Source organism: Zootermopsis nevadensis, unplaced genomic scaffold (genome assembly GCF_977971745.1).
Source record: "Zootermopsis nevadensis isolate Lab colony 2312 unplaced genomic scaffold, Znev_1.0 Znev_ptg000039l, whole genome shotgun sequence".
Classification (NCBI taxonomy): Eukaryota; Metazoa; Arthropoda; class Insecta; order Blattodea; family Termopsidae; genus Zootermopsis; species Zootermopsis nevadensis.
Genome location: NW_028259171.1, coordinates 140,868 through 164,982, shown reverse-complemented (window position 1 = coordinate 164,982; position 24,115 = coordinate 140,868). Strand labels below are relative to the sequence as shown.

Here is a 24,115-nt window from a genome sequence, read left to right as displayed (position 1 = left end):
TTAAATATTTTTGCAATAAATCTGAAAACAGGCCGTGGCAGGTGTTTTAGTACTATGTTCTGAATCCCATCAGGGCCAGGAGCCTTGCGGGGTTTAAGGTGGCGGATAATCCATTCGACCTCGCAATGGTTTGTAAGCCTTACGGAGGCCTGCGGAGGTTGCATCAGGAAGTCGGTAACTACCTGCTCTGTGCTAACGGTGAAGTTGGTGTCTACGTTTGGGTTCGTTTGGAATATTTCTTCTAAAGTATCAGCAAAAATATTCACTTTGTCTTGGTTGGTAATTGCAACGTTGCCATTGTGTTTCAGGGGTGGGATTTTTGTGTCCGTGTTTGTGAGGCTTTTTGTTATCCTCCACGTGTCTTTAGTGTTGGTAGTGTCGAGGCCTTGGAGTGTTTGCTGCCAGGTGTTCGAAATTTGATCTTTAATGGCCGAGTCAATTTTGTGTTTCAAGGCGTTGATGAGGGGACGAAGCCTTATGTCGTGGGTTCTTTGCCACTGATTTCTCAGTTTGTTTCTTTCTTGGATGAGAAGTCGAGTGGCTGCTGCAATTTGCATTGACCTGAAAGTTCTCCGTCTGAGCGGAATAGAGTGGTGCGTGGCCTTATTCAGAACGTCTGTAAGGTGGTCAATAGCTGTATCAATCTCACTGCTACAGCAGTTCCCATCTACGCACTGTGTGTTTAGGTTTTCAGAAATGTAATTTTGAAAAAGATTCCAATTGGCTTCGCTGTAGACGAATGTATGTTTTAATTCGTCTGGTTCTAGTGGACCACGTATTCTAAGAAGAACTGGGTTGTGGTCGGATGTCGAAAGACTGCCTTGTGTGCGTATTGAGTGGCTGGAAAGCACGTTACTGATTATGGCAAAATCAAGTATATCGGCTTCACCAGGATTACAATCTGGAAAGTGTGTGGGGTGGGATGGAGCCGAGATTACGTAATTACTTTTATAGTAATGTTTGAGAAGTGTCTGCCCCGCTGCATTGTTCTGCCGAGCGTTCCAGGTTAAATGCTTGGCGTTGAAATCGCCTGCTAGAATTACTTTGTTTCCGGTTTCCAAAAGATGGTCCAGGTCACTCTCTATAATTTTGCCCGGGGGGTTGTAAATAGAGATTAGTACTATTGTTTCCCTATTGATGTTAACTTGGATAGCTGTCGCTTCCATGTGTTGGAGGGGGGGAAGGGGAATCTCCGAATGCTTGAAGCCCTGGCGAATTAGAATGGCCGTTCCGCCACCCCTCTGATTTAGCCTGTCAGACCGGAATGTCGTGTAGTTTGGGCACTTAAATTTTGTTGCAGATTGTAAATGAGTTTCATTAATTAGAGCTATGGGGATGTTATTGGTTTCCAAATAATCTAATAGTTCTGATTTTTTAGTCTTGACGCCTCTGGCGTTCCAGAACAGGATGTCAGTGTGGCTGAGGGACCTACCCATGATTAGGAAGACCGAGGAGGGTGGCTAGGAAGTTATTAAAGATTATTGGGAGGGCGCTCTCATAAGGGTGCTGCATGAATTGTAAAAGCATTCCTGAGATGGAAGATAGAAGGTACTGGAAAGAGAAGTTCGGATTGAAAGTCCGAACAATTTCGACAAATTCTCTTGTCTGCTGCTGGGTGTGAGGATTTCCGAGTCTCAGACCCGCGGGAGGGTGTGGGTATTGTTGGGTGCGTTCATGAGATGTGTGTGTCTCTCTCTGGCTCGTGTGTTCTTCTTTTCCCTGCCTGAGTTGTTCTGTGTTGTTCCCCTTAGTTGCTTTGGTCTTGGGGCCTGAGGGCCTAGATTTTGGGCCGAGAGATGATTCGGCAGGTGTGACGTCCTGCGCTACTACAGAGAGAGCGGGAGAGACTGGTCTGTCCGGAACCGGCGAAGATCTGCCTGTTACAGAATTCGGAGGCTTGCTCGCTGCAGCCTGTGTTGATGTGTTGGACCGGACGCAGCAGGGACAGTTAGCACTGTGTGCAAGCCGGGCGTGTTGTTGTATGATGTGCGGCTGTGGGAAATGATAGGGAGAATAAAGGTCCCGTGGTTGATGGAAGCTGTAGGGATGTGGTGGAGGCTGTGTTAGTTGCGAGCTGACGAAGTTCAGTGGCCTGCTCCAGGCATTTGCAGCACCCATAGGGGGGAAGTCACGGAACGTTTTGGGGGGCGGTCGCTGGGGTTGAGCTGAGACCCGCGCTCCAGCAATTCTTTTTGAATTTTCCTGCGGAGGTCTGCTCTTCGTCTCCCTCTCCATGAGGTCACGGAAGAAGGGACACCCTCTGTACTTGGAGCCGTGCTCCCCGATCTTGCACAGGGCGCAGGTCGGCACGAAGTTTGGGAGGAATCTATTTTCACATTGCCACGAGCAATGTTCCTCCGCGCAGTGGGCACAGGCCGGAGGGGCCTGACAGTTTGCCGCCACGTGGTAAAACTGTTGGCACCGTGCGCACTGCGGCGGCACGGTTCGCCCCTTATAAGGTTCGACAGAAATTTTTATAAAACAGAGATGGGACAGCTGAGAGATCTTTTGACTCTGGGGAACGTTGTCCAGTTCGACTATATGCATTGGCAGAGGAGTTTTATCTCTCCAAGCAGTCATTGGGATAACGGTTTGAACTGCCAGTCCCAGTGCGATCAGTTCGTTTTGGATGGTTTTTGGGGGGGTGGTTGGCGGAATGCCTTTTATGACCACTTTGAACGGCTTGGAGTCGTTCGATCTGAGTAAATTGAACGGCACCTTGTTGTCTTTCAAGAAGGTTTGGAGGTTCAGATAGTCCTTGTATGTGGACGTTTGACAAACGATTCCGGACTTTATTCTGTGAGAAGTGAAGCCCAGCGGCTGGAATTTTGTATGGAAGTCCTTGTTGAGCCGGGTCATGTCACCTTCATAGTGATGGTGAATGATTACCGGTGGGATTTTTGCTCGCGGGGCGTTTAAGTAGTGGTTATTGGCGGGTCCTGTCTTCCCAGAATCACGGGTCTCAGGGGTGGGAGAGGAAGGTAACTCAGCGTTAATTGCTTCGTCAGTTATTGCGGGCTTTGGAGGTGCTCTTTTTAATTTCTTTTTGGAGGTAATGACAGTGAAGTCATCTCCCTCCACAATTTCCTCCGGATTCAACAGGTCAGAGGATGCTGTAGCAGAGTCTGTTGCTTTCTGCGCACTGACCTTGTCAATTTTAGTCCCGCCTTGGGAACAGTGGACCTCCGCCTCTACGATTAAAGTTTTAGTGCCAGAAGGGCTTGCTACTGGCGAGGTTGCCGTTGCCCTAGCTCCTTCTTGACCCTGTGGCCAAATTGACGTTATTTCGGTGTCCGAAAGTTCTGACGACGAATTTTCAAAGTCAGTAGTTGACGGCGACCGAGGTGTGCGTTTTGCCTGTTTTTTCAGTTTCATGTCTTTGTCTATATCCGTTTTAGTAGTCAGTTTCGTTTTGGTTCTTCGGCCTGAGGGGCCGGAGACGTCTAGCATTCTCTTTACTCCCTGCGGGTTAAGTCTCACCACCTTGGGTTTCACCATCCTGACTCACGCGGTGTACTCACCAACACCCACGCCTGCCAGGAGGTGGAAGCCCCTAACGCTTTCCTCTGCACTTAGCTTTGGTATGCCGGTTTGGAGGGCACCAGCCCGCCAGACCTTGCTTCGGCGTTGTCCCTTTGCTTATGCTGTCACCGTTAGGTTTCGGTAATCGCGGGTGGGCACGGCGTAAGCTGGCGTCCTATTCTTCTCCGCTGCTCGATGATCCCTCGAAGGACCAAGTCGGAGTGCCTGGCCGGGCTTTACAGTCCTCACTACCTGAAGACCGCCGCACGACTGTTTGGCTTGAAGCGAGAACTCGTCCGAATCGTATTTAAGAATTCGGTCCGTACCGCGAAGAAAACACTTCACTTCACCATTACAAATATCAACTGGGTAACGCTGTTTAAAGATTGACAGTGGAACCACGGTTTCCGGAGAATCTGACGTAAATAAGTCTTTGTATTTGAGTTATATTTAGGCAATAAATACAATGAAAGGAAGTTTATATATTGGCTTTATTCTAAATACTCCCTTTATACATGCTTTACAATTGAGTATCTCTGCATAGTATGACGCAATGCGCAGACGCAGAAGTAGCGTGCAGTGCGATGCGCCTTTGTTCGTATAAATAAATGTTTGTAGAATCTAAACCATTCGTGATATGTAAAATCTGAAAATAGATTTGGAAAGCGCAAGACGTAATACGTATTTCGTACGCAATATGTCCAGATCCATCTCTTACGGTTTTCGAGAGGCGGGAGCTTAACGCGCCAGATACTTCGAAAATTGTACGCGTTTGTTCATTAAATTTACAATAAATGTATAAACAATTATAATTACAACAAAATACATTACAGATTCTTAAAGGCCCTTATTTACTGATCATTTTACATATAAGTTACATCACCGTTATTCTTACGATTCCTGAGGAATGAAAGTTTAAATGTGTCTCGGCGCTGGATCTTACGCTGATTTGCCGAGTCACCCTTCCGTATAGACGAATTTACGTCATTAAAGTACACGTTCCTTCTCAACATGGCAACGCTGGAGATAGATGGCCCCAAGCAAAGTGGCGAAGCGATCCCCCCCCTTCCGGTCAGCTGACTTCGTGATTCATGTGCGCAGAGCAGTTTACCTTAACACGTGTTGCAACGTGGGATAAATCAGATGGAAGATTCCGAACTGCGGGTGTTCTCCGATTTTAAATGCCTTTAAAATTTTAAGGAATAATTTTATAAACACTGTCCTTCGTCAGATGCCTTTGATTTCGAAATATCTGTCGTCTCTTTGTGTGATAGTTTCCTCTGACAACAGGTTTTAAGAGTATTTAAGGTAAACGCATTCTCGTAACCTCATCGGATGTTCCTCGTTCCCAGGGTAACAGCTCCGATCGGGCGCCCACTATCGTGAACAGTGAACAAGGCAGAGCGTACGTACACTGAGTAGCAACCATAATGGGGCTTAATGTGGGGAAATTACCGTCAGTTGTACTCCTCTCCACACTTAAGGGATTTTAAATACTGTTAAGTTGGCTTAATCGTATTGATGGAGTCGCCTAAGACATGAACGTGGTTGCACGCGGTGTCTCAGATGGTCCGAATCACTGAAGCGAGAATCGAACCCAGGACAGGGACCTCAAGTCTAGCCCGAGATCCCAGGAACGTCATCGAACTTGCAAAAGCGATCGTGGAACAGTTTTTCGTTGTGGCAAGCGATAGATGGGCGAGCATCGAACTCAGGACAGTCTCAAGTAGTCGCAGATGGAAATACAAATTATAATTCGAATCTTTAGAATGCTTCAAGTTTAGATTAAATATTATAGTAAAAGGTAGACGTAATAAAATCATGTGGATGTGCGTTCGGAGTATTGGTGACACGCAGTCTGTGTCGGGGACAAGACTACCTGACAGGGGCGTGGCTTTCCTTCCTCTCTCGTGATTGGTCGGCTTCAGTTTGTAGTTGCTAGCCGCCATGATGGGTCGTCCTTGTGAAGCTCTAGTCTTTCTGATTGTGTGGTGGTGCTCGTGTGTTTAAACTGTGAAGAACTGTGCGTGATACATCGTAACAGAATACATTCATCGAGAGTCATATGTTTTAGTTTCTTTTAATTCTTGAAGATCAAGCGCGCTTGGTAGCAGAATGTAGTGCATTAGCATATTACATACAAGTGTTTCTTACTGTCTGACTGTACAGCATTAGAAACTAATTCTCTCGTTGTGGTTACGATTCCTTTCATAGTTCGTGCTTCTCGATTAAACGTGTAAAAGAGGTCTATAGATCTACGTGTTTGAATTAGCTGTAGATGAATCATAAAACGGATTTTCGTCCCTGCATTATTGTTCAGTCTTTGGATCCTTATCCGAGTAATTAAAACGGTGGTATTAAGTGGAAATTTTGTGGAAAGTGTCTGCTCAAACACGGCTGAAGCCCTTCATTTTAAAAGCCCAGTATATTACTGGGTGATGTGTTTGAAGATTATCTTTTCGTGTTACCGCGTACGAAGTGTGTGTATGCCTCCTCGCCCCTATGATGGAAGGAGTAAACATATGTGAAATGTCTGTCATCTTCAGTGCAGGGGTGAACAAAGGCTCAGTTTCACAGACATTGACCGCCTCATTCCATCGCAAGTACCAAGAATGTGTCTGTAGTTTCCATATAAATCCTAACACACTTTAATAATTCTTGTTTCTTAAGTAAACAAAACTGAGATTTCGCAAGTCGTTCAAGAGGATCTGTTAACTTTCCAGTGGGTGCCGTGTAGCTGTTAAATATTACCGCTCGCCTGTACTTTTGTAATTATTACACACGATCAACTTCACTGGCGTAGGTTAGTAGAACGTAAATTATCGCATGGATAAATTCGTCTGAGCCACAGATGGATCGATATATTTATGATCCTTTTGCCAAACCAACTCATATTGGATTTATTTTTTTCTGAGTGCTTCCAAGCAAATACTAGGAATGTGCAATGGTGTACAACGATTTACTTAGAACGACATTTTAGATTAGTCTATCAGTTCTTCTAAATAATATTTAAATATACAGTTAGTACCTAAATAAAAACGTCTTTATAGCAACAATACATTTGTTAATGTTGTTTATTTTGAGCACATAAATTCATTGTGTGGGAAAAATGTAGATTTGTTTACCGTTAAAGTATATGGTGCAGGGAAATGATGACGGGTAGGCCACGATCTTGCTATTCATGGAAAATAATGTTAACAAATTGACCCTAGTGAGTTTTCAGTGAACCCTCTGAAACACGAAGTAGATTTATAGATATTTAAGAATCCAGATAATACTTCAAAGAAAATACCAAACATCACCACTAGTTCAAGCCTCCCCCCCCCCCCCCCCCCGAAAATAAATGCACAGATATAACAGCTACTTTAACGTTCTTGACGAATTCATACCTACAAATACAAAGCAAGAGAGAAAATAACCCAGGAGTGAACAGAATGTCTCCCATTTAATTACCCGTCAGGCTGCCTGTTAAAGGACGTGATGCAGCTACTAACCAGTGAAATGTAAATGGCTACTGATATAACTGTTATTGTCAGTTACCAGTTCCTGTTATTTAAATAACAGCAGGAAACTGGTTACTGGTAATTCAGCTGCCGACCTCAGCTACTGTACAGTGAAATGTGATCGGGATCTCCACTAACAGCGACATGACAGTTATCAGTTCCACTAATTCAAACAGTTGCTGCAAATAACCAGTTATTGGAAAGTGCAGCTACTAACCAGTGAAATGTAAATGGCTACTGATATAACTATTATTGTCAGTTACCAGTTCCTGTTATTTAAATAACAGCAGCAAACTGGTTACTGGTAATTCAGCTGCCGACCTCAGCTACTGTTCAGTGAAATGTGATCGAGATCTCCACTAACAGCGACATGACAGTTATCAGTTCCACTAATTCAAACAGTTGCTGCAAATAACCAGTTATTGGAAAGTGCAGCTACTAACCAGTGAAATGTAAATGGCTACTGATATAACTATTATTGTCAGTTACCAGTTCCTGTTATTTAAATAACAGCAGCAAACTGGTTACTGGTAATTCAGCTGCCGACCTCAGCTACTGTACAGTGAAATGTGATCGGGATCTCCACTAACAGCGACATGGCAGTTATCAGTTCCACTAATTCAAACAGTTGCTGCAAATAACCAGTTATTGGAAAGTGCAGCTACTAACCAGTGAAATGTAAATGGCTACTGATATAACTGTTATTGTCAGTTACCAGTTCCTGTTATTTAAATAACAGCAGGAAACTGGTTACTGGTAATTCAGCTGTGGCAGATACCAGATCCACTAATTCAGAGAGTTGCTACAAATAACCATTTATTGGAAAGTGCAGCTACTAACCAGTGAAATGTAAATGGCTACTGATATAACTGTTATTGTCAGTTACCAGTTCCTGTTATTTAAATAACAGCAGCAAACTGGTTACTGGTAATTCAGCTGCCGATCTCAGCTACTGTACAGTGAAATGTGATCGGTATCTCCATTAACAGCTACATGGCAGATACCAGTTCCACTAATTCAAACAGTTGCTGCAAATAACCAGTTATTGGAAAGTGCAGCTACTAACCAGTGAAATGTAAATGGCTACTGATATAACTGTTAATGTCAGTTACCAGTTCCTGTTATTTAAATAACAGCAGGAAACTGGTTACTGGTAATTCAGCTGCCGACCTCAGGTACTGTTCAGTGAAATCTGATCGGGATCTCCACCAACAGCGACATGACAGTTATCAGTTCCACTAACCTAAACTGAACCTAACCTAACGTAACGTAACGTAACCTAACCTAACTTAACCTAAACTAACCCAACCTAACCTATACTGAACTAACCTAACCTAACCCAACCTAACTAACCTAAACTAACTTAACCTAAACTAAACCAACCTTACCTAAACTGAACTAACCTAACCTAACCCAACCTAACCTAAACTAACTTAACCTAAACTAACCTAAACTAACCTAACCCAACCCAACCTAACTAACCTAAACTAACTTAACCTAACCTAAACTAACCCAACCTAACCTATACTGAACTAACCTAACCTAACCCAACCTAACTAACCTAAACTAACTTAACCTAACCTAAACTGAACTAACCTAACCTAACGTAACCTAACCTAAACTAACTGAACCTAACCTAACTTAACCTAACTAACCTAACTTAACCTAACTTAACCTAACCCAACCCAACCTAACCTAATTATAGTTTTGAAGTATTCTAATAAAAGCGAGAAATGTAGTTATTTCTAGAACATTGTGCATTAATGTAACTTAGAATTTCGTTTCCTTACCCTTTTTAATGTTGCTTTTGTATTTCTCGTATACACTTAAGGAGATATCATTGTGCAGCGCACGGCATAGAGAACAAACTCAGATTTGTGCGTAGTCCAGAGAGTGCAATCTTTCCAGTCTTATTCCTTGTGTAAATTGTTGATCGGGGCAGTCAAGGCCTGTGATGATAACGACGGTAACTGCTGATTTAACCCAAGTTTTCGTAACAGGCAAGAGTGACGCTGCCTCGATGGGGAAGGCAAGAAGCACGTAGCGAGGATTCCTAATGCATACAGTAATTACCATTCAATATGATATTATCGACTTACTACAAACATTATAGCTACTTTTATTACAATTATATATTTTCACGTATAAATGTTTATGTGGACATCCACCCAAATGTTCATGCAGGGTGAATATAAGAAATTATTGTTTATTTGTTTAGAAAGAAACTCATTTCTAAACTTTATTATGTAATAAAGCGCATCCATGATACTCACTGTGAGATCCTCAATCATGACTTCCGGAACCACATTCTCGTCTCGCAACCACAGTTCGTGACACGTTCGAATGAAAATGTTGATCGCTCGAAGCCTAAGAACAAAAATGTAAAATGAGTTTAAAATATTAGTGAATATTACTGTTAAAATCTTCAAATTATTATCTTACATATGTAAACAAACTTTCAGGGGTACGTAATATGAGAGTGAGATTCATAAAGCTGATATCAAGTGACTCACATAAATACTAACTAAAATCTAAGATATTGTAGATGCGTCATATTGTGATTTATTTAAATAGTATTAAAAATATATATTAAAATTAGCCGATTTTTACAACGAATGAAGAAACAATATAAAGGACAAGAACATCATAGAAAAATGAAAAATAAAAATCAGTAAAAATCAGTAAAAAAAATCAGTAATTCAGTGAAAAGTTTATAACATAACACCAGATGATGGCTATATATAGCCGAAACATGTCGTGTATGTTCCACATGTAAATTGAGTACTCGATAGGGAACGTAAAATGATATTTTAATCTTTTAATTATATTATATTGTGATTGACGGCTAATTTTAATATATATTTTTAATACTATTTAACTAAAATCTGTTAACGATTCTCTCAAGCATCCATCTATTATGGACGGTTCCATTCACTGGAATGAGGACAATTCAGAAAGAGGAAAAATGCTTAACAATTTTGAAATTAATAACCCTATCGTTCAATACATTTGTTTTCAAAAGCCCCCCCCCAAAAAATTTCCTAATTTGCTCTCAATACTTTTGCGGCATTAAGCCACCTTTGCACTGCTCCTCTCTTTATCTACTTCTTAAATTCAACACGTGTTGGAGTCTACGACCATCCAGAAAGGACAATATTCCCTCTTTGAAATCTTCCGCCTATCCTTAAACTTTCTCCTGACTAATACACCATCACGAAAATACTGAACTGCAATTCTTTAACAAATTTCACTAGTTTTCGATACTCGGAGACAAAAAATTGTCCATCTATGGAGCAGACACGTTAAATATGACACAGTATTAGCACGACTCAAAATGCAAATGGAAAACCTAATCTGTGTGTAAACTGGAGAATATTTTTCCAGAGATACCAGCATCGCTTGTATATTTCACGTCTTTGTACACTCACGTGTACGTAAACATTAAAACCTTAGATTTGAAGCCATCTTAAAATGGCCTTAATAAAATTGTGTCTGCCTTACAATATATATTACATTTCGTAGAAGAAAAAGTCACCTCTATACTAAATACATGCAAGACGTTATAGAGCATGAATGTTAGAATAGAGGACAGACTCACGCACGCAAAGTCAAAGGTAATTTTGTTACACTTTTAGTTCTCAGTACAAAGCAATTAGTGCTTAATTTGTGACAGCCGAGGGACACATCACTCTCTTATGCACTCTTTATCTTCTACAGAATCAATATAATATATACATAGAGGAAGAAGATTCTTATGAATTGCTCTAAAAAAAGTGGAGACATTGTTTTCCATAACCTACAATTATAGCCGCGGTGGTCTAGCGGTTAGAACGCTGGCCTTGTAATCCTGGGGTCAGGGTGCCCGAATTTATAACTTGTGTTGGGCAAGGCCGTGGTCTAGGCAACACGGAGTTTTCCTCCGTGGCATCCCAACAATTACTCCATTCACACACAGAAGAAGGCAATGGCAAACCACTTCTGGATCATCTGCCAAGAACGTATATGAACAGGTCCCAGTCCGAGAAAAGGATGGAAGGATCCTGTTCATGTGGACCTGTCGTCAGACAGAACTTTGAACCGATGTGGCCATCGTTAAATTCAATTCCCTGCTTCTATGTCTCTGCAATAAGGATCTAATCCACAACGACCACAAATGCCTTGTCAGTTACAAGTAAAAATGCCAATTTTAAATGCTTTGTATCACAGCCTCCTCTGAGACGCGCGTGTTGTAGTGCAACATTACAGAATATTCTTTAATTCAGAGAATAAAAATAATCAATTTGAAACCACAGAAATGCATGTCCATTGTAGTCTTGTGGGTGGTGATGCCACGAGGCCTTGAAGAAGATTATCCGTGTTCGAGAGGAATGTATTGCTTACAAATGGAGGTGATACACCAAACCCTGACTATGGAGGCAGTTAATTCCTGTTAAATATTGGTTATCACCAACAAGACTACAAAGCATTACAACCCAGAAGGCAACTGTCATGAGAACCTCAGATCTTGTATAAATATTTATTATCTTATCATAATCAAACCTATATTCATGTTAGTAAATGCTGTCACAAATTAAGCTGTAAACATTCCAATAAACTAGAGTAATATAAGATATTGTAGGTGCGTCATATTGTGATTTATTTAAATAGTACTAAAAATATATTAAAATTGGCCGTCAATCACAATATAAGATAATTAAAAGATTAAAATATCATTTTACGTTCCGTATCGAGTACTCGATTTAAAATGAAAACTAAAAATCATTAAAAATCAGTAATTCAGTTAAAAAGTTTATAACATAACACCTGATGACGGCTATATGATAGCCGAAACATGTCGTAAATGTTCCACATGTAAATCGAGTACTCGATACGGAACGTAAAATGATATTTTAATCTTTTAATTATCTTATATTGTGATTGACGGCCAATTTTAATATATTTTTAATACTATTTAGAGTAATATATTCATAACTAACTAACTAACTAACTAACTAGATGGCTTACCGAACCCGAAGGTTCATCACCGAATTAACCAAAGCCCTCCACCGGACCCTGTCCTGGGCCAACAAAATCCAGTTTCCTTCAACTCCTATCTCGGATAGATCCCGCCTGAGATTATAACGGGTACCATAATGAGCTGCAATGAAAATACATCACGTAAAAGTAACATTATAATAACATCTTCCCTTCACACACACACACACACACACATATATATATATATATATATATATATATATATATAGAATCTATGAACATTTGTGTGAAAATTATATTTCATATCTTGAGATTTAAACTAGATGTAGCGAGTTTAAATCTCATTGCAACAGGCATAAAATATTCTAAAATTCCACGATCCTAAACACGTATTTCACCGATTGAAATCTACTTGGACTGATATCTTATGTCAATCGAGTGTCTGTCTGCAAACAAAATAAAAAAAAAAAGATTTTTTTGGGACATTTTTGTTATAAGTCTGATAATAAAATGTACATATTAATATATTCATCTGGTATAACACCTATAATATAACTACGGCTTTTTAAATTAATATATTCCACAAAAAAAATATGAATGCTTTCGCTTATAAAAATGTAGTAATATTACCTATATTCCATTTCTTTTGAACGGTGCACAGAAGAGTAAAGTGGTTATGTAAAAATATTATTTTTGGTGAGTATATTTCACAAAAACTGTCGGTCTTCCCTAACCTCAAACTTCAGCTGAAATTCTATACTATATATATATATGATATTGTAAATGCGTCATATTGTGATTCATAAGTATTAAAAATATATTAATGGGGAACGTTAAATGATGTTTTAATCTTTTAACATTAGTATAATTGTGATTGACGGCAAAAAATTTTTAATATATTTTTAATATATATATATATATATTTTGTATACCAATTGTATAATGTCTAAGAATTTAATTCATAATTATATAAGGAGTATGGGTGTATCTGAAACTGAATGTAATGTTTTAATACGCTATCGTTACACATCCTGATGTATTCTACTGTTGATATATTATCTTATAACTGAATAATGAAGTTCATTTAATTTAATATAACATCAAGTGTAATGACAAAGAATATATCAGAGCAAGGATTATCAGTCATTTGGAGGTCTGTGGCCACGATAACCATTTCTTACCAACCCACCGACACGTACGTATAGAAATTACGACATTTATTGAAAAGCCATACGAAATCCATAAACATTTATAAAATGTACTGAATATAGAGGGTGTGCGTGGTTTAAGCATTAGTTAACAAGTGGTTATTAATACAGAACACAACTGCAATCACAAACTCCTTTCTGGCTTCCGCTAGAACCTATGTGACTAACATACGCAGCAATCATTCAAGCCTGAGGTTAGATTAGGTACCAATCTCATTATTTTGATGCTGGATATAATAATTACTGCAAACATCTGTAAAAATATTAGATTTAAAGTAAACAAGAAATAACGTAATCAAAATGAACACAGGAGAGCGAGAGGCAATGTACAGAAAGTTCAAATAAAAGCTTATGCATTATGAAATGGATTACTGACGAGAAAAAGGAACTACATCTGAAATAGCAGATATAATACCTCAATCAACTCGTTACTATTTAAAGTAGACGCAACGTACAATGGGACTTTAACACTGGAAAACTTGACGTACTTCCTTAAATCTTAGCAGCCCAGGAATTATATTCCAGATATCAGCGTGTCTAAAACTATCCGACAAAGATTATTCATGCCCATAGAATGATATAAATTTTCATACAGAGATAATGGTCTTATAGAATACTTAGGGCCACAATTACGAAACTCCATTCGAACCGTCTTAATTTTTTTTTTTAAAATTCCAGACTGCACATACGATTTTAGAAATACTAATCTCTGAACTTGAATGATTATATCAAATGTGTTGGACTTCTAGGCAGGAACACTGTGTTTACTTTGAAGAAAGATACACAGATACCAGCAGTCTGGAGAAAAACAATGCCACGCAACTTAAGATGGCTGTCGTCTCGGTTGCAGTGCAATGCGTTGTCTGGTACAAGTTTACAGACGTTTCAGAGGAAGTTGCTGCCTCAGACATCAGGGCGATGATCGAGGCAACATGTATCTCCGAAACGCTGGAAAATTTCAACCTGACTTCACAGCGCTACGACCCGGAAGACGGCCATCTTGTTACGCGCTGCCATACAATTGTTTCATTAATATAATGTGTAGTCTTCAGATACTGCTTTAATTAGTTACGCAGTGCTTACGAGTTATCGGAATAGAAATCGTGTCGTCAGTTAAATAAAAACAATTAAATCACCACTTACCGCATCTAATATCTGAACTTTAACTCTTCTGACGAGACGATTTCATTCTTAATCGTGTAACGCTCGCAGTAAGTCCCTCTGGAATATGACATTAGTAGTTCTTATTTCTACGCCCCATTTATTTCAACATTTCTCTAGTTAATTTCATTTGTAAAAAAAAAATATTAAACATCCTTCAATTAACTTCAATGTGTTAATAAAACGTAGCAATGAGAAAATATAAAAATTTCAAATTTTTCATAATAATACAAATTTCGACTGTAGTAGAATTTGATCACGATCTCTCTTTGTATCTGCGACATATTTCGATCTGTGATTCAGATAATTTCTATTAATTATGTTGCCTTCATATATAAATCTGTATATGTATAAAATATAATATACCTTGCACACAAACATTCGATCGATTCGGCTCGCATTCGACGAAACGTGTCCCGATCACTTTGAGACACCGTAACATACTCCCGCTTTACCATATCAGGCTTCTAAATCACAAGTGAACGAGTATTTCTGCACAAATTGTTATCACGGGCCAAAAAGTTATATAAAATTATAAATTATATTCATCGCGATATGGAGGACAAAAATTCAGTAGAAGTTTACTTGTAGGATATAAATATAACTTCTTAAAATTGTTATACGAGGTGCGATCGGAAAGTTTCAAGACTGTGTCAATAGAGGGCGAACCGGAAGTAGTACGAGCTTCTGCCGCTAAGGGGTTGGGCCTACATTCATAGTGAATCAGTGTGCCAGCCGGCATCATCAAATTAGCATTTGTTTCTTAGTTACGGGCGTTTTGGTAGTGCATTACACCGACCCTCCTGCGATTTCGGAATGGCGTGTGCATAAAATTTTGCCAAAGACTCGCCAAACCGGCTACGGAAACCTATGAAATGCTAAAGCAAGCATTTGGGGAGTCCGCAAACTTTTGTGTGGCATTCACGTTTTAAAAATGGCCGAACCTCTGTCGATGATGACGAGCGTTCTGGACGACCATCTTCGAGCACAACGCCCGAAAATGTTACGAAGATCGACGTCGTACCATCAACGACTTGTGCGACATTGTTGGGATAGGCTATGGGACCTGTCAGCTGATTCTAAAGGAAGAACTCCACATGCGACGCATCCTGTCTGAGGACCAGAAGCAGAATCGACTTCTCGTTTGTCAGGAGCTCAAAGATCTTGCAAGAACCGACCCCAACTTCCTTTCTAAGGTTTCCTCTTCCCAAAGATGAAAATTCAGCTAAAGGGAAGGAGATTTGAGACGATAGAAGAGATTCAGGCAGAATCGCAGATGGTGCTTGACAGGCTGACAAAGAAAGATTTCCAGGGATGCTTCCAGGCTTGGCAGCGGCGCTGGGATCGTTGTGTTCACTCCCAGGGGAACTACTTCGAGGGTGATGGATGAATTTAATACCTGAGATAAGTGTACGGGTTTTTATAGGCGCAGTCTTGAAACCTTTCGATCGCACCTCATATCTCTTAAAGATAGAAGATTAATTAATGAATATTGCTGATTAAATTAATAATTACAATTTAAAATTAAACATTAGATCTGCGTATTTTATTCAGGTCAGCATTTTATCGAATTACTTTAGTGATATTTCAAAAATGTGCCTACCTGAACACACGAAATATGTTACGTCTAGATAATATTCCCTATATTTACTAATATTATAAACATATAAGAAATTGTATATATAATAATACCATAATCATGACTCACTTTTGACATTGCAAGCTTGGAGTAAAGATAATGTTGCCATGACATTTCATCTGCTCGATCGATCTTATCAGGGAGAGCGAGCTGTATCTTGGCAAAATTCCATTACGTCAGTCTCCGGCAGTTTCTGAAATACAGTCGTAAGTAGTTTAATTTTATCACAAGGATTAAAATGTCCCCTGCGTATGTCAAGAATTTGAGAAATACAAATTAAAAATTAAAACAAAAACTGACGAGAAAATGCGTAGCCACTAGAGTTTCTGGCATGCTGTCACAAGGCTTACGTAAGAGCATATTCACATTAATCGCATTGCTGTCAATCATCATTCTAATTACAATCATCCCCCCTTCCCCCCAAAACCCCAATTTACAGCTCCGCAATGAGCTGATAAGCAGTTAATGCGCTACGCAAACCACGTGACCAGAAATCGAGAAAAGAATCCCTGAAACGATACAAAAATTTTCCTCTAGATTTTAAATGGCTTTGCATAACCTAAAGATTCATTACTGTATGATGTCCTCCGACAGGTAAATATGATTTAATTCCAAAAAATTCTATTTCTGTAAGATGATAATCGACTTAAAAAAATTAATATTTTAATATTTTCCGTCAAATCACAATTTTTAATAAGATAATAAAATATTTATTTCACATTCCGCATTCGAATGATCGATTTACAAATTGGAACGTCTCTTACGACATTTATAATTTATACCTGACGACGGTTAAATATAACCGAAACATGTCGTAAGAGACGTTCGAATTTGTAAATCGATCATTCGATGCGGAACGTGAAATGATATTTTAAATATTTTATATTTTATTATGTTATTAAAAATTGTGATTTGACGGAAAATATTAAAATATTAACCTAATTCACAATATGACGCAAATATACTACCTTAATGTTCACGCTGCTCGTAACTTCAGATTTTCTGTAAAGTTCATTCACATTTCAATCATTATAAAATAATTAGTGCAATTAAATGTTATAATAAAATGATCACTCGCATGTTTTTATATTTCTGTATATAACATGACGACAATTAACAAACCAAAAACTGTTGGATAAATAAATATAACTGAAAAGAAAATCTTCTCCCGTTAAGGTTTTAAATACCTGACCCCTGTATGAGAACAGATTCGAATAGAAGATAATATATTCTTAGCATGGAGTAAGCCATTACGCTACGTATCAAAGATACAAAATCAAAATATCATTGTGAGACAGACTCGCCAGCAACTGGTCCACCTTCAGACACGACAGCCGATCTACGAGCCAGCGCCATGTTATCTATTTCGGCAGATATAGCAATGATCCTTCTAGGGTCAATATTATTGATAAATCACAACAGAGAATTATCAGGGATATCTGTTTCAGAATATTTACGCCATAATCATCTTTGGGAGGTCATGGAGTAGAATGGGAACCGAACACGTGCACTAAAATTAACACTAAATGTTCTTCAACCAGTGGTTGCGTTGCTGATCGACATATTTAATAAGAAGTGGATGTTCTCGCTAGCAGGTGCCAATATTCTTGAATTTGTGACTCAATCTAAAGTTAATATTAAAACAAATTATAAAAATTGCATTTTAATGACTTAATAATACTAATAAATGATTTAAAATATACAAGTCACGCCTCACAAATAAAAGTATATAATACACGTAGCATGTATTAGAAATAAAATGTATTTCATAAATAGTTGCTGCGCTATATACCTCAGGGGCAAGGTTTGTCTCGGGTACACAGAAGTAAATACCATATAAAATGGTGAATAGATGAAAGCCTCGAGGACTAGGAAAAATTATGTTTTCAATTAGCTCTTAAGATAGACTTGACGAATCCTGTCAGAGACTCCTCTTTGTCTGTTCGTTTCTTAACGCGTTCAGCCGATGGTAGGAATGGTTCTTTCAACAGCGCTTCAGATGAACTGACGATAATTTGATAAATAACTTAAAAATATCCATTTCTCAGTACGTAATTGCATATATATATATATATATATATATAAAATTAAAATTAATTATTTGGTTTTTCCGTCAAATCACAATGTATTTAAAATAAGATAATTAAAATAATTAAAATATCATTCTGTGTTTCATATCGAATAATCGATTTACAATTGGAACATTTACAACATGTTTCGGTTTTATTAAACCATCATCACGTGTAAAATTATATTAATAAATTTAAAACTCAATTACAATTTTTTACAATTTTTCGTAGTGGAGTTTTTTTACAATTTTTTTAAAACTCAATTACAATTTTTACAATTTTTTCGTAGTGTAGTTTTTCGAGTTTTTTTTTACAATTTTTTAAAACTCAATTACAATTTTTTCTTTTCGTAGTGGAACACAGAATGATATTTTAATTAATTAATTATTTTAATTATCTTATTTTAAATACATTGTGATATGACGGAAAAACCAAATAATTAATTTTAATTTAATAAGTCACAATATGACGCAACTACACTATCTCATATATATAAAATCCAAGCAAATGACTGTTAACAAATGATTCAATAGCTTACATGTTTACCTGCAATTCATGTCATCCAAGGAGCATTTTCATTACCAATGTTCTTCTTGATAAGATTGAGAACATTCCTCAGTAACTGGTTCATATGTCCGCTCGTCACCATGGACACACGATTTCTGGACAAAACAAAAATCAATCACTAAATCTTACCCATATTTAGATCATAAAGTACATCCTCACGACTCTCAAAAACATCTTTAATGATGACAGTATCAACTTCTGGAAACAAAATGTACAAGTACGGATCTGCCTCTAATGGCTTAACTCCAACATCTCTCCAGCTTTTCTCTAGTAATAAAATCTGCACAGACGAGCATCACGGGAAATTACCTGATCGAAGGCAATGTCAATGTCTAGAACAAAATGAATATGTACGAGTTTGTACTAGCCTCTAATGACATAACATCCACATCGAATTTCGTGAAAACTATGCAGACATTCCCACCTCATAAACGAGACCACAAGTCGTGCTTTGTTTACGCGATAGAACGTGAGGCTTATTTAAATACTTGGGGAAAGCGATGCTTACATAGTCTTTGCAGACATTTGCGTTACAAAAGTTACGCTCCTGTCGGACTGACTTCGTCTGGTCCTTGTGACAACCAGAAGGGAAGATACGAACACAGTAAAGGCAGAATGACATCTCTGATTAATAAGATGATAGAGTTGCGTCATATTGTCAAAATATATATTTAATTAATTAATCTTGTCCGTCTAATCACAATTTAAAATTTAAATTTAAGTTCAAATACGATAGTACTTCCAGACAGTCGGAACACATCTACACCTCTCATCTCTGGTATGTTCAAATTTACTTTTCAAATATATTATTTTGTTTTCTATTCTCTTTATTCTTATTCATTCATTAATATTCATTTATTATTTGAATTATTTACATTACAGGCTGATATAAAAAAACATCAACAAAAACATTCATGAACCTAAAAGTCTATTTGAACACGACGCACATATATAGAACAACTTCAAAATATATTAAAATGGAATCTGGAAGTGAACATCACTAATAACTGATAAACAACTACAAAAAAAGTTGCATATAAGAAATTATGATTAAGTTTTAAGTTTATATAATTTTAATTTTTATACACCTCAAGAGGGTTCATCTAAGAACTGAGAAAGAGATGTTCTAAAATGTAAATCAAATGTTTCGATAAGGAGCATCACATGGTATTTTAATTATCTTAATTTTAAATTGTGATTAGACGGACAAGATTAATTAATTAAATCAATGATTAAGTCTTCTCTGATTCAGTAAACTGGTCCACCTCTGTGAGAGTCGGCACGCTGGCCTCCATCTTTGCCATCACGTCCGAAGTCCAGACAGTGCTCGACAGTTTTTTCACATTTTAACAGAATACACATTTTTCCTCAGTCACCTGATGTGACTGTTAGTACAACATTTACAGTTTTATATCAAAAACTGAACCACATACAGCAAATTCCAACTTTCAAGGTCATCCATGAAACATGAGTTTATGGTCCAGCCAGCATCACTACACCAGAGAAAGCAAAGATACATGTTTCTTCCAGTGTGAAGGGCCTTTGAAATTTTGTTTCTCAACACCGATCATGAACATCTCCCATAAGACAAACTTTAAATCAAAATTCCTACATGCAGTCTCTGTGTCAGTGGAAAGATTTGTGGTAAAACCATCTTGAAAATGGCAAAATGGTAGACTGATTTCTCAAAAACCACAGTGGTCCAGCTCACTCCGCAAGAATTTCTGGCCAGGAACTGCACGAGCGTAGTTCCAGAGCCTTCGTACTCCTTCGATCTAGCTTTGTCTGACGTATTTCTTGCGCCAAAACTGAACTTATTACCCAAAGGGTCATTATCATCAAAGTAATTTGCATATTATACTTGTGGAGTTCAAAACATAAATCCTTCCAGCAATGTAATAGGTCACAAGATGTTAGCATGAAGGAGCCTTTAAATATAATAAGCGTAGAAATATTAATGTCTGGAAATATTCTGATACACCTAATACAGAATTAACAATTTAAAACCACTAACCTTGTACCTCGAGGGAATGGTCTGCAATGCGGTTGAGAAGGGCGGACTGGTTGTGTTTGTCGAGATGAGGCTCCAAAAAAAAAAAGCCACTGGGAAATGTTGAAGAAAAAGCTCCTAGGGCAGCTTCCGAGAGCGGGACGACGCCTCTCAAATTCGGTCTTCAAATATTTCCTGGAAGTAATTTCACATCAACATACAAAATGTCAATTTCAAATGACATCTTCATACGCTTTGCTTTAACGAACAAAAACAAATTGTCTCCTGTCAAAGATCCATCAGTACCCAGGGTAAACAAACTGCCGAGCATCTTATAAGAAGAAACCTGTATCTCATCCGCTGCAACAAACGAGGACTGCTCACGACGTTCACCTGTAGATGGAACTGCGGTAACTATTTTAGTTCTACTCCCACGTAACAAAGTTCTTCGTTCTTAAGAGGAGATTATCTTTCTTTCATCCGCTTTGACACAACTCGCTGTCTTCTCTGGTACATTTTTACGCTTCTAGTAAGTGATCAAATCTACTGTACAAAGAATTTAGAATTCCCTCCTCACATGATTCTCGATTTCATACGTGTTCTAAATAATTACGTAATAGGTCACTTCCATATTCGCAGGCTGCTAGATGGTCAGACATAGAAGTGAGGACTTTGCAATTTATATAGAAAAGGGACGTAGACGTTTTCAAGTGGGCGCCCCGAAACGGTCCCAGACATACCAAATATTACATATCAAAGACGATCAATAATTTTTATGAAGAAATTAATCAATTATAACTTACATCATGCAGATTCTGTATAGTACGTCACAAATCTTCTGCCGTGTTGTTGAAGGATGTCGACGTCGAGGTTCGAATAAATTCGGGACAGTTCTTCACCAGCAATCTGGGTAAAAAAGAATTGTTCAATAAATGATCACAAAATCTGTGAGGGAGTTAAGGAGAACACCCATAAAAATGTTGACCACTGAAGAGATCGGAGGGACCAGTTCGACTAATCCTGGGATCAGAATGGACCCCAAAGGCCCAACCCCCGAAGACAAATTACTATTAGCCATTCTCGAGTTATCGTACAGAAGAACGTGTGGTTTGTGAGGACATAGATAGATGGCAGCACATTCTAAGCTGAAATCTGCGACAGATAACAACAAACTGAATACTGGTGGCAACCCTGTATGGACCAAGATCATTGGATAAAGTCTGCTATACAAGCCCTGGAGAAATATTTCATGCTAAAACCCCAGGGGTGTCAAACCTAGTGGGAAAGCTCAGGTGTGCCCTCAAGAAGTTCAAGGCTTGGAGGTGGCCTAGCACTGCGAGTGGCATGCCCAGGGTGGTCTAACAACCCAGGATGATGTAAGCTCTCGGGTTTCAAAGCCACGGATTTTGAATGTTCGGAGGGAGGAGGGCATTTACTCATTTACATTGATATGAGTCACGAGAATAAAGCTGTTAACTAAACTTAATAATTATAACTATGACGAAATCTTTCAAAGACTTAAATTCACATGAAACTGTTCACTTTTAGATTATAACCATTCAAATTCCTGAATTCAGAACTATATATAGAAAATTACAATCTATATTAAGATATTCACTAATTATTGTTATTATACACACTGAAACAAAATTAAAATTTCTGTTTTAAAGTCATTTTTTTAACAGGGACCAAAACTAAAAAGAATAAAACAAATCTCAGCTCATCTGAGACTTCCTTTCTTAAAATTTTATTTATTATATATTAAATCTAGTCCGTCTAATCACAATAAATTCTTATTAAATATTAAAATATTACAATAATTAACATTGAAAAAATGATGGTCTAATGTAAATCGAAATATTTCGATAGAGAACATCATTTGATATATTTTAAATATTTTTTTAATTTTAATTATTGTAATATTTCAATATTTAATAAGAATTTATTGTGATTAGACGGATTTATTATATCACTATATGACGCAACTTTACCATCTCATTTTATTTATCGTTATGGTTTGATGCTAACAAAATCGAAGAAAGTGTTTTCAATTTATTGATCTGTCGTGATAAGATTACAATACAAAATATTTTATTCTCTTGTAAAATGCGGTCATTAAAATAGTCTGACTTAAATGGAAACTGATATGGCACAACAATTTATTACGAAATCATGAAACGTCAAACTCGATAAAACTTCGTTCGTCCATTATCGAGCTACTTCATGTGGAAGGAATAACGCACGGCTTAGACGCACATAACACCACATAATTTGCCAAGAAAGATTAAAAGAAACCCCATGAACCTGGTCTCCAGGCTCAGATTTGAATGTAGGATCTCCCAAACATGAAGCAGGAATCATATTTGGCTGTGATACTTAATAATTCCTTGTTACGTCATCTCTCTCAGGTTTACATAATCCCCTCAGAACTTCATTTTTGGTATGTTCTTCCTTCACTGATATAAAGCAACAGTTAAGTAATGTGTAGGTAAAATATTTTAAGTACCAGTAGAGTTGACCGCACGTAAAGTTAATAAATGAAGGTGCCGAAAGCTCGTAAGACCTTAAATGCTCGTCAGTCAAACTCTTTGCATACCTGAACCTCAACTAATTTTCTCGAAACACCTTATTTACCTGGCCACCATTTCTTTCTCCTTCAAAGATGCGGCCCCTACGTTGCTGGCAGCAGTTGCCGCAGAGACGAAGTAATTTCTGTGAGTGCCAAAATATTTTTCCATCGATGGGAGCACTACCTGTAAAAGAAGATGAACAATTTATATTTATGAGATGGTAAAGTTGCGTCATATCGTGATATAATAAATATATATTTTAAATCTTCTTATTAAATATTAAAATATTTAAAATTTATCAAATGATGTTCTTTATCGAAATATTCGATTTACATTAGACCATCATTTTTTCCACGACATGTTTCAGTTCCTAAAAGAACTATCTTCAGGTGAATATAATTATATAAAGATTCAAATCAATAATAACTTAAATACAATTTCTATATATTATTTTAGCGTACATTTTTATCAGACATTTTTCTGTCCGTGTAGCACCTGAATATCTTGAATTTAGGTTTATTCTACGGTGATAAATATATTTGCAGAACAGGTTGAACAAAGATCTTGAATCTCTCGCACAACGCCTAAAATTGTATTTTAAAGTCTTTTATTTCGAGACTTGTCGGAACAAAAGTTTCAAGGCTAATTTACACAAGTGGCTTTACGTGCAAGTTGCATCCTCAAAATTATAATTTGGATAGTAATTTTGAAAACAGAGTCACAGTGCATTCCTGTTGGATATTTCTGATTCTCAGTTTATTTCTCAGCTGTACAGGTTATGGGATAATGAGTACCTATAACGAGTCGAGGAGGAGGAGGATATGGAAGAAAGCGAATGTGGCCGATTTTAAGGCAACTGTCACAGGATTCAACTGGAAGGACTACAGAACTTCAAGAAAATATAAATAC

The 24,115-nt window shown here is 37.8% G+C and overlaps 1 protein-coding gene and 1 long non-coding RNA gene across 9 annotated transcripts in view; one reads left to right on the top strand and one right to left on the bottom strand.

Annotated features, from left to right (window-relative positions):
* The window catches only part of LOC147871776 (uncharacterized), a 26,666-nt gene extending 5,205 nt beyond the window's left edge, over positions 1 to 21,461 (bottom strand). Inside the window, exons 1-7 of one of the 8 annotated variants that reach the window (XR_015538300.1) lie at positions 21,440 to 21,461; positions 20,661 to 20,831; positions 18,626 to 18,741; positions 16,080 to 16,203; positions 14,354 to 14,431; positions 9,299 to 9,392; positions 8,802 to 9,078 (exon numbers count right to left, since the gene is read on the bottom strand). Coding sequence is in view for 4 of the 8 variants with exons in the window: in XM_087360146.1 (XP_087216272.1) it covers positions 3,148 to 3,498 (351 nt within the window). In the remaining 4 variants the exon portion in view is untranslated. Of the gene's footprint in view, positions 1 to 3,147; positions 3,516 to 8,801; positions 9,079 to 9,298; positions 9,393 to 12,029; positions 12,163 to 14,353; positions 14,432 to 16,079; positions 16,204 to 18,617; positions 18,742 to 20,660; positions 20,832 to 21,439 lie in introns of those variants that run through there. The other 7 variants (XR_015538298.1, XM_087360149.1, XR_015538301.1 and 4 more) reach the window with 7 other exon arrangements.
* LOC147871775 (uncharacterized) lies at positions 5,068 to 24,115 on the top strand. The gene is made up of 3 exons (XR_015538307.1): positions 5,068 to 6,325; positions 17,459 to 17,605; positions 23,974 to 24,115. It is a non-coding gene; the product is annotated as an uncharacterized LOC147871775 (long non-coding RNA).